The 12,082-nt window shown below is 36.7% G+C and overlaps 1 protein-coding gene across 10 annotated transcripts in view; it reads right to left on the reverse strand.

Annotated features, from left to right (window-relative positions):
- The window catches only part of LCLAT1 (lysocardiolipin acyltransferase 1), a 192,348-nt gene that overhangs the window by 99,028 nt on the left and 81,238 nt on the right, over positions 1-12,082 (reverse strand). For all 10 annotated transcript variants that reach the window (XM_014866451.3, XM_070512350.1, XM_070512343.1 and 7 more), the window contains one exon: positions 10,906-11,104. In XM_014866451.3, the coding sequence (XP_014721937.1) occupies positions 10,906-11,089 (184 nt within the window). In that variant the 5' untranslated portion in view covers positions 11,090-11,104. The remainder of the gene's footprint in view (positions 1-10,905; positions 11,105-12,082) is intronic.

Here is a 12,082-nt window from a genome sequence, read left to right on the forward strand (position 1 = left end):
TTTCCTGGATCTGGACATGTTTCCTTCCCCAGTGTGGGGAAGTTTTCAGCCATTATTTCTTCAAATAAGCTTCCTGTCTCCTTCTTTCTCTTTTCTCTTTCTGGGACCCTATAATGCAAATGTTGGACCGCTTGATGTTGTCCCATAAGTCCCTTAAGTTATCTTTACTCTTTTTCATTTTTTCTTTTTGCTGCTCTGATTGTATAAGATCCAGTGCCCTGTATTCGAGTTTATGGATCCTTTCTTCCAATTCATCTAATCTGTTAAGCCCCCCACTACTGTAATTTCTTGTTCAGTTTACTCATTGTATTCTTCAGCTCTGTGACTTCTATTTGGTATTTTAATATATTTTCTATCTCTTTGTTGAACTTCTCACTTTGTCATGCCTTGTTCTGCTGAGCTCAGTGAACATCTTTAGGACCATTACTTTAAACTCTTTATCATGTAATTACTTATCTCTGTTTCATTAAGGTCTTTTTCTAAGGTTTTACCTTGTTCTTTCATTTGGAATACATTCATTTTCATTTTCCTTGACTCTCTATATTGGTTTTTAGGCATTAAACCGCCACCTCTCCCAGTCTTGAAGGAGTGGCTTCATGTAGGAGATAAACCTTATCATTCAACCCTGCCCTAGCTCTTGGTTTTCTCTCAAACCTTTCTGAGTGTCCAAGCAGCCTACTGTATCCTTAGTGGCTCCCAGTAGTTGAAGGTGCACCAAAGACCTGTCAGTGTCCCAAAGGGGAGGATCTCAGTCAGCACCTAGACTCAGGCTGACTGAAAGTCAGACCTTCAGGCAGCAGCTTTTAAAGTATGCAAACATACCTCTTTCACAGGAAGACTGGGAGATGAGTGTTTTTGTCTGCTCCCTCTGCACTGAGCCCTAGTGTGACAGCCAGTTAAGAATTGTTTCTTCGTTTGCTACCATGCCACTGAAGCCATGAACACTAGCCCTCCTGGCCACCAGAGCCAAACTATCAAGGGATGTGTCCTCTACGTGGCAGCCACAAAAGCCAGAGTGCGAGACATGTATACAAGCTCCTTTCTTAGAGACACTGGTGACCACGGGTGGGGCAGAGAGAAAGCATGAAGATGGCACCCGGGGCCTCCCCAGTCTCTAGAGAGGATTGTAATCAGCCCCTAGATGTGTGTTTCAATAGAAGCCTGTCCATCAGGCCACCACTATGAAGATAAGCTTACAGACCTCTTATACAGAAAGACCAGGCACTTTTCAGTCAGATACCTCTGTGCTGGACCATGGGGTATAGCCAGGTGAGTCCATGGAAACCCTTTAAGAACTGTTTCTCAGTTTACTAGAGCCTATGGATCTCATGGGTGCAGGCCCCACTGGCTTTCAAAGCTAGCTGTTTTCGGGGCTGATCTCTCAAGTGCAGGTGCTAAAAGTTGAGATGTCAGATGTGGGTTTCAGGCCCTTCATTTCTCAGGGAGAAGCCTGGAGTTGTCAGAGCCTTCCTGATTGTGAGTCACCATGCCAGGGGTGGAGAGGATGGCAAGATTGTGTCTCAGACTCTCCTGCCCATTTCAATGTGGGTTTTTTCTCATGGAGTTGCTCAGTTAGATTTTGGCTTTCTATCAGAGGAAATTGTTCTGTATGTAGCTGTAAATTCAGTGTGTCCCTAGGAGGAGGTGAGTTCAAGATCCTCCTACATCATTATCTTGAACCAGAACTACTTTTATTGCCATTTTACAGTCGAAGAAACTGAGGGCTGAGTCCAGTGATGCAATCCAACAGTGATGGAGTTAGCTAATGAGGCCTATCAGGGCTGAGAGCAGGTGCCAAGGGCTAAGGGGCTTTAGAGTAGATGGTACACTAAAGTGTATCTACCTTTCATAACCCACTATCCAAATGAGCCTCAGTATAGATAATAATGATCCTTTATAGACAGGGCACATATCAGGTGCTTAAAGTTTATATAATTAACACAAAGAGGGGAAGTAAGGGAAGCGCTGGAGCCCAACTAAGTATTTAAGGGTGAGACTAAAGAAGGCTGGGGCCAGCCCCACGGCCAAGTTGTTAAGTTCGCACGTTCCACTTCAGCGGCCCAGGGTTTCACAGGTTTTTAATCCTGGGCACAGACCTAGGACCACTCATCAAGCCATGCTGAGGTGGCATCCCACACAGCAGAACTAGAAGGATCTACAACTAGAATATATACAACTATGTACTGAGGTGACTTTGGGGAGAAGAAGAAGAAGGAAAAAAAAGATCAGCAACAGATGTTAAAAAAAGGAGAAGGCTGGATGAACCAAAGGACCATGAGATCAGGGGCTCAGCTGCAAAGTGGAAGCCACTAAGAGTGTAATAGAAAATATGACATTTTTCTATTTTGAGAAAAACTACTAGGATTTGGTATCTAATTGAATAAGAGAGAAACAAGTCAAAGAGATGATCCCTGTGCTACACTGAGAGGAACTAAATAATCTCTAAATTTTGTGCCAATTCTAAAATCCTACACTTCAGGAAGTCATTTTCTTAATAGTTAGAAATGAATCTTAAAAAAACAATTTTTTAAAAAAATCCTTAGGCAGTTTCCACTGTCTAGTTTAATGGAGTAAGACTGTACTGGACAAATCATCTTTGCAGGAAAAAAAAATTTGGACATAAGAAAAAAGGCAATAACCAAAAGACATTGGAGAGTGAACAAAAGCTGACATACTCTGATGGGGAGCTCGTGCTCACTCACAAAAAGCACTATGTTCCCACCTCCAAAGCTTTTAGCCTTGGGCTAAATGTAGTCCACAGCAAAAGATGTGGCACACAACTGAAGCAGTGCTGAAAGGGAAATGTATAGTCCTAAATGCCTGTGTCAGAAAAGAAGAAATATCTGAGGTCAATGATTTAAGCTTCTAACTTAAGAAACTAAAAATAGAGCAAATTAAACCCAAAGGTTACAGAAGTAAGGAAATAAAGAGAAGAACAGAAGTCAATGAAAATGAAAGTGGACTAACAATGGAATGAAATAAACAATGAAATCGAAATATAACTCTTTGAGAAGGGGCAAAAAAATTAATGAAACGAAAAGCTAACCCTTTCAGGGAGAGAAGAAGGAATTAATAAAACTGACAAAACTCCAGCCAGATTGATCAAGAATGAAAACTGAGACATTAAAGAGGGGACATCACCAGAGATTCCTTGAAATTTTAGTTTGACAACTTAGATGAGACAATTTCTTTTACAAAAAATTACAAACAAGAAATAGAAGAATTAAAGGACTCTACATCAATTAAAGAAATTGAGTTAGTAAGGAATTCGTTTTATCGTGCTTCACTTTATTACACTTTGCAGATACTATGTTTTTTACAAGACTTTCTACGAGGAAAAAGATTACAACTCACTGAAGGCTCAGATGATGGTTAGCATTTTTAGCAATAAAGTATTTTTTTTCCTGAGGAAGATTAGACCTGAGCTAACATCTACTGCCAATCCTCCTCTTTTTGCTGAGGAAGACTGGCCCTGAGCTAACATCCATGCCCATCTTCCTCTACTTTATATGTGGGACGCCTACCACAGCATGGCATGCCAAGCAGTGCCGTGTCCACACCCAGGATCCAAACCGGCAAACCCTGGGCCGCTGAAGCGGAACATGTGCACTTAACTGCTGGGCCACCAGGCTGGCCCAGCAATAAAGTATTTTTAAATTAAGGTATAAACATTAGGTTTTTTACATATAATGCTATTGCATACTTAACAGACTACAGTACATTGTAAACTTAACTTTTATATGCATTGGGAAACCATAAAGTTTTGTGACTCTCTTTACTGTAATAGTCACTTTATTACAATATTCACTTTATTGGATCTGAACCTGTAATATCTCTGAGGTATGCCCGTAATTTAAAACATTCCCACTAAGAAAACACCAGGCTCAGATGGCTCCACTGCTGAATTCCTTCAATCATTTAATGAAGAAATAATATCAATCCTACACAAACTCTTTCAGAAAACATACAAGGAAGGAACACTCACCATCTCATTTTATGAGGCCAAAATCAGACAAATATCTCACAAGAAAAGAGAATGAAAAACAAAATCCCACATGAACACAAACACAAAAATCCTTCATAACTATTAGCAAATTGAATCCACTAATACTTTATTATTAAAAAGGTGACAAATAATTATCAAATGGAAATAATCCTGAAAATGCAAGGTTGGTTTAACATCACAGATGAATCAATGCAATTTTGCATGTTAATAGAATAAGAGGAAAAATTCATATTATCATTTCAACAGACAGAAAAAGCATTTAACAAAGTTCAACACCATTTCACGATAAAAATCATAGCAAATCGGGTATAGAAGAGAACTCTCTCAAGCTGATTAAGAGTATCTATGAAAAACCTACAGCTAATATAATACTCAATGGTGAAAAGCTTAATGCTTTCTACTTAAGATCTGGGACACAGCAAGGATGTCTGCTCTCAACACTTCTATTTAATATTATACTGGAAGAACTAGACAATGTAATAAAGCAAGAAAAATAAAAGGCATACAGGTTGGAAATAGAAGAGTAAAACTATATTTATTTACAGGCAGTATGGCTGTATATATAAGAAAAGCCTAAGGAACCTCCAAAGCTGGTAGAAGAAATAATTGAATTTGCAAGATTGCAAATTATAAAAATCAATTGTATCTCCATATGTTAGCAACAGATAATTAGAAAATAAATTTTAAAAAGACAACTCCAAAAGTGGCATTTAAAAAATACTTAGGAATACATTTAATGCAAGATGTAAAAGATCCTTATGTGGAAAAGTACAAAGTACCACAGAGGGAAATCTAAAACAAGATAAACCAACGCAGAGACATACTATGTTCATGGATTTGAAGACTCGATAGTGTCAGGATGGCAAACTGATCTATAGAGTCAATGCAATCACAATAAAAACCAAACAGGCTTTTTTGAAGAAATTGACAGGCTGATTTAAAAATGTAAATAGGGAAAGGACTTAAACAGTTAAAAATAACTTTAAAAAGAACAGTTTTTAAAAGAACTGCCTAATTTCAAGACTTGCTATATAACTACAATCATGATGACAGTATGATATTGGATAAGGATAGACATATGGAACAATGAAGGGACACTTGTATGGACACTGATTTTTCAACAAAGGTATTAAAGTAATTCAATGGATAAAGGATAGACCTTTCAGTAAATACTGCTGGAAAACTGGATATCTATATAAGAAGAAAAAAAGACCCTGACCCTTGCCTCACATTAAAAATTAAATCAAAATGGATCACAGACATAAAGTAAGAACTAAAACTATTAAACATTATAATGTTTATAATTTTATTCATTATAATATTATAATATTCATTATAATAAATTTCATTATAATATTATAATGAAGGAGAAAAATATTTGGTATTAGGTTAAACACAGATTTATTAAACAGAAGACCAAAAGCCCAAACAATGAAAGAAAAATTGATGAAATGGACTTCATGAAGATAAATAACTTTGCTATTGAATAGGTAAAAAAGTAAAAAGGCAAGTCACAGACTCACGGAAAAAACTGCAAAATACCTATCTGATAAGGTCTGTGTTGAGAACATGTAAGGAACTCTTGCAACTCATAATTAAAAGAAAACTAACTCATAAAAAAATGGGGAAAAGATATGAAGAGACATTTCACAAAACAAGCTATATGAATGGACAATAAGCACATGAAAAGATAATCAAAATCACCAGCCTTCAGAGAAATGAAAATTAAATCAGTAAGTTACCACTACAATCCCAAGAAAATAGCTGAAGTCAGAAAGATTGATAATGCCACATGTTAACAAGGATATGGAACAGTTGGAACTCTCTCATACATTGTTGATAAAAATGTAAAATACAGAAAATTATAGCATAAGTTATAAAGTTAAACATACACTTTAACTGCAAACCCCATATAATTCAGGGGTTGGAGTGCAAAGGGGCATAAGGATACATTTTAGGGTGAGAGAAAACTACAACTCGACCGGTGAGTTACAATTGAATACAATTTAAAATACGTGAATTTTTTTATTGTATGTAAGTAAAAGTGAAGTAAATAATAAATTTTAATGCTGTAGTAACTAAAACAGCATGGTGCCAGTGCATGATTAGACAGATCAATGAAAGAGAACAGAAAGCCCAGAAATAGGTCCCAAAGCAAATGGGAATTTAGAATACAATCAAATATGATAAAATGTGCTCTTCCAAACTAGTCAAGAAAAAATTGATTATTCAGTAAAAAGTATGGGACTGAGCAGCTATTTGGGGCTGAAAAGAAATCTCTTTCTCCCAGTTTATACCAGACTAAAGATGGTAAATGAAACCACAAAAGCACTAGCAGGAAACACTCATGATGGAAAAGCTGTCTAAGTTTGCTATAAAATCCAAATGGCGGGGCCGCCCCATGGCCGAGTGGTTAAGTTCGTGTGCTCTGCTGCAGCAGCCCAGGGTTTCACTGGTTCAGATCCTGGGCGCAGACATGACACCACTCATCAGGCCACGCTGAGGCAGTGTCCCACATGCCACAACTAGAAGGACCCACAACTAAAATACACATCTATGTATAGGGGGGATTTGAGAAAGAGCAGAAAGAAAAAAGAAAAATCCAAATGTCACAAAAAATTGATCAATAAAAATGTAATTTCCACATAGGAAAAAATATCCTAAACAAAAAATATATATATTTGAAACTCACCACAAACAAAATGTTAATATTTCTCCTAAGAACTTGTACAAATCACCAGGACAAAGACAAACAGTCCAATAAAAATACCTCCAATCCTGCTTATAATATAAATGTAATATAAAACCACATTGAAATATTCCTTTTATCCAACTATAAGTTTGACAAAGATTCAAATATTTCATAGTACTATGTTGTTGATGAGTGTAATAAAGCAGTCAAATACTGTGGTTTGAAGTAAAAATTGCTTCAATCCTTTACAGACAGAATTTGGACAATCTCTCTCATATACTCTCTGATCTAGTTTCTAACTCTTACTGATAAATGCAGTCAGGTGTGAAATACTATGTAAACAAAGATCATCATTGCAACAATATTAGTAATTGCTGAAATTGGAACCAACTTAAACATCTACTGATAGAAGACTAGTCAAAAATATCGTATATCCTCACAAAGGAATACTATGTAGCCATTTTAAAAATCTGAGGCCAGCTACAGATATACTGACATAAAATAATCTCCAAGATACACTGCTAAATATTAAAAAAATAATAAAAGGTGAATGGTGTGCATATTTTATTACACCCATTTCTGTAAAAAAATTAAGGAGGGGTGGATGTAGCAAATCTGTTTTTATATGCATGGAATACTTCTGGAAGAAACTGGTAACAATTGCTCTGGGAAGGGAAACTGAGTGGCTACAGGGAAGGAATGTTACAGAAATTTACTTTCCACATATATAACTCTTTGTAGCTTTTGATTTTGTACAATGTATATTCTATATATACTGTATATAAATTATTAGACATTTTATTTAAAATTAAGTTTTTCTTTCCTTTTTTTTTTTTTAAGATTGGCCCTGAGCTAACATCTGTTGCCGATCTTTTTTTTTCTCTTCTCCCCCACAGTCCCCCACTATATAGTTGTATATTCTAGTTGGAGATCCTTCTGGTTGTGCTTCTGGATGCCACCTCAGCATGGCTTGATAAGCGGTGCTAGGTCCACGCTCAGGATCCAAATCTGTGAAACCCTGGGCCGCCAAAGCGGAGCGTGCGAACTTAACCACTCAGCCAGGGGCTGGCCCCAAATTAAGTCTTTCTTATGTCTTGACTCTGGAGCCAGACAGACCTGGTTTCAAAATTTATTTCCACCTTAGAGTATCCATATACAAGGCAAATTACTTAACATTCGTAAACTCCATTTTCTTTAACAATGGGATTATGTTATGACATACAGTTGTGATTTCTAAATAAGGTAACGTATATAAAGTCCCTTTTCATAGTGGCATGTAACAAATATTAGAGAACCTTCCACCTTTTCCTTCCCCTGAACTTATACTCAAGACTGAATGACACAGAGGCACAAACCATTAATCTGAGAAAAAAATCTTTAAAACAAACTTTTAGTGGATAGTTTGCTTTACCAAGACTCATTCGTGGTCATATATAGGTTTTTGTTTATACAGTTTTATAATATAAGCTCCTAAATAATTAAATGTGGACCAGCCAAGCCTGTTAAGACAGTATAGATGACATTATAGGAGAACATTTAATGGTTACTAGATCCTGCTTAAATATGCTTGATTCTAAAGTTAATTTTAGAATAGGAGATAAATATTCTATATTTAGATTTGAGTCAAACTGACATCCATCTGGAGAACACAGGCTTTAAATATACTCCTATATTACATGTGGACAGAACTTTTGAACTTTGGCATTACGTGGTACTGAGACTACTTTTCTTACATTAAAAATTCATTGATCCTTCATATGCAGATTTAAACTTATTTGACCAGATGACTTCTAGTCTAATTTGCCTTCTTGGAAATCACACAGCCGAGCCATTGTATAATCAATATGAAGCTATTCAAGTGAAGGTAGTGAGGATTTGTGGAAGATGGACATCTGAGTGGGAGCCGGGGAGAGGGGAAGCCCTCTGTTTTTGGCTGCACCAGTCTGGAGTGGAGTTTCTGTCTGGTTGAACTGGGAGGTGGGAGGAAAGGGGTATGTCTTGTTTCAGATACCACAGATTCCAATTGTTCTCAACAAATTTTAGTAAATTTTCTTGAAAAAATGTTTCTTCATTTGCTGTATGTCCTAGCGACCATTTCCAGAGACTTCAAACGACAGTTATTTTAGAATTTTCACCAGTTTCACCAGGGAGTGGGTCTGTGGAGATCCTCATGCTATCACGCTGGAAGTGCCTGTCAGGTCACGTTTTATGCCCAAAATGTTTTCTTGGGTTATATTTTTAAATATTACTTTTGTAATATTTAAGTTACACTGTTTTGTTAATGTCTTCTTTAGGGGCTCCAATTATATATACATATATATATGTTAGAACTCCTTTGGCTATCTTCCATTTCGACTACTTTGACTGAACTACCACATCCTGACCTGTGTTCAGCTGTTTGGCATTTAGTCTTAGACTTTCTCTTTCTGAGGATGCTTTTCTTGGCTCTTCTAAGCTGTCCACGCCTCTCTACTCTTAAGCCTCCTCTCCAAGTCTTAGCACTGACAGGCTTGCAGTGGTGGGAGGGCAGAAGCAACTAGATTGGAATTTATTTCTCTACTTAAGGCAATTAGAAGGTTACAGTATTCTTTGTCTTCTAGTCATGCTGAAGAGATGCATGATATGTGCTTTTATTTCCTCTGCTTGTTGATTTGATGATTTTTTGTTTAAGGATAAGGAAAATCAGGCAGCTGCCATTGTCCTCCAAAAACCTTTCTAAGAAGGCTTTTAGTTATGGAGTCAATCTCTTTATTAGATACAGGGTTGTTTTAATTTTTTCATTTTATTCACTGTTGTCAGATTTTGTTGTATTTTTCTGTATGTAACTTGTTGGTTTCATATACATTTTCAAACTCATTCACATAATGTTGTTCTTAATATTCTGTTATCATATTTTATGTAGGACCAGGAATGACAAACATGAAATTACCATTCTTGCTACTAGTAATACGTGCCTTCTCTTTTCTTTCTTGATTAAGTCTTTTTGGGGATATGGCAGTTTTTAAAATGCTAACAAGATCTTTGACACTTCACCCATCAAGAGATGAGGTCTAAGCTCTCTCCCTCCCCTAGAACCTTGGCAGACAGTGACAGCTTCCACTACTAATGTACTGTGGATGTGACACTATACGAATTCTGAGGCTAAGTCACAAAATGCCCAGAATTCCTTGCAGCTTCGTGCTGGTTCAGTGGGGATGTCTGCTCTAGGGGAAGCCAGCTGCCATGTAAGAAATCTGACTATTCTGAGACCACAATACTGGAAAAGTGGCAAGGAGAAAGACACGACTATAAACATGAAGGCAACTAAAGCACAAACACACTTAGTAACTCAACCACAAACCTCTTTACTAGTCTATCCTGAGGACAATATCTACCCTCTGCCCTCACAAATCCTGAACATTTCAGTATATTGATAGGGGCAGGGTTTAAAGGGCAAAGAATTCAAATAAGAAATGTTATACAGGAAACCACACAAATATAGTTAATGGATGAGGTGGTCAGGGAGTACAGCAATGCTTCATATACCTACATGTGAATAACTAGTTTGAATCTATTTTTAGTCTGTTCTTCACCCCTACTTCACATTAAGGGGTGGGGGCAATTAAGTCTTAACATGCAGTGCTGAAATAACCCTTCTTCACCACCACACGATGAATGTGTTGCATTCCTAACCAGGGAATGTAAGCATTTCTGGGAATGTTAATATTATAGTATACAACAAACACAGTGAAAAGACTTTAAAAGAAAAAAAAGGTATGGATTAGGAAAGTTCAGAAAATACTAGCACCTAGTGTAATGCTTGGACTAACAGGGATTTAATTAATATTTATTTATCAGTTCATTTCAAGTGTCTTATCAGCACAGACCACTTGCTGGTCTAAAGTACCACAAGCATGACATGCAATAAAAATTTACTGAACTATTAATTCATATCCTTCAAAGTGTTAGTCCCTCTGGAACCACATCTACTTCCTTGAGAATAGTTTATTCCCACGTTCAACATAAGATGTTTCAAAAGCAAGATTAAAATAATCTGTTATGATCCACTAAGAAAAATAAAACCTGGTAACTGAGTTTACGCTAGTGAGGAAAAATGAGAACGTTTTTAAATTTAAGTGGAGTTTCAGTAAGTTACTCTGTAGTTTTAGACTGCGTACATCACATATAAAATGAATGAGCAACTTAAAATAATTTGTGAATAGCCTACCGAATCCAGGAACACTTTTGAGACTGGCTTTGAGGCAAATTTTCTCCACTCTGAGGTAGCTGTATCTCATCAGACAATTCCACAGGAACATCCAGTCCATTCTTGTCCGATGATTCATGATAATGACACTCCTTTCTCCAGGAACAAATGCATCACCTGTTATGACCACTTTTACACCAAACATGGTCTCCAGCAATGCCTAAGGAAAAAATATAGATACAGGACAATTTAAAGTTATGATTTCCCATAGGTAGATTTTATCATGTCCTAAAAATAAGTTTTCTGATTTCTAATAAATCAAAGGCATAGTGTTTCCTCTGATTCTTGCTTCTACAATAAATCAGGAAAAATATGTTAATCTGGAAGACTGAGAATACGAAGGCACTGTTTCTATTTTTAATTCTACTACTAAGTTTCTGGCAGTTTCCCAATTTAAAAATGCTAACTTTTGAGCCTGCCCAGTGGCATGGTGGTTGGGTTTGCATGCTCTGCTTCAGTGGCCGGGGGTTCAGAGGTTCGGATCCCAGGCACAAACCCAGCACTGCCTGTCAAGCCATGCTGTGGTGGTGTCCCACATAAAACAGAGGAAGATTGGCACAGATGTTAGCTCAGCGACACTCTTCTTCAAACAAAAAGAGGAAGCAAGAGATGTTAGCTCAGGGCCAATCTTCCTCACCAAAAAGAAAGGGGAAAAAAAGCTAACTTTCATTGAAATCTTCAAGATAAATTATTAAAAGAAAAAAGTGCAAAAGGCTTACAAGAAAATCCCACTGTGTAATATTTTAAGCTATAGATATGTAAGATAAACACATTCTTTTATAGAAAGAATAGTCAAGAAACTTAACACTAAGTATAGGGCTCAGGGAACAGAAAGTCAAACTTTTCATTTTACACCTTTCTGCAGTATGATCTTTTTAAAACAAATATATGTATCTGTGTATCTTAACAACATATAAATAATGAAATAACTACATGTTTACTAAAGTGCTGCAGCCCTAGCACCTAAAAGTGTCTAGCTCATCGAACAGATGCTCAAATATTTGCTGAAGTTGTTTAATTAACTTCTCTGACAGTCAGGCATATAATATATATGAAATATCTAGAAGAAAAGCAAATTACAGATGGCGGTTCTTGAAAGAACAATAACAGATAATAAGACACCTGGATCACTGATTTC

This window comes from Equus asinus, chromosome 6 (assembly GCF_041296235.1).
Source record: "Equus asinus isolate D_3611 breed Donkey chromosome 6, EquAss-T2T_v2, whole genome shotgun sequence".
NCBI classification, from domain to species: Eukaryota; Metazoa; Chordata; class Mammalia; order Perissodactyla; family Equidae; genus Equus; species Equus asinus.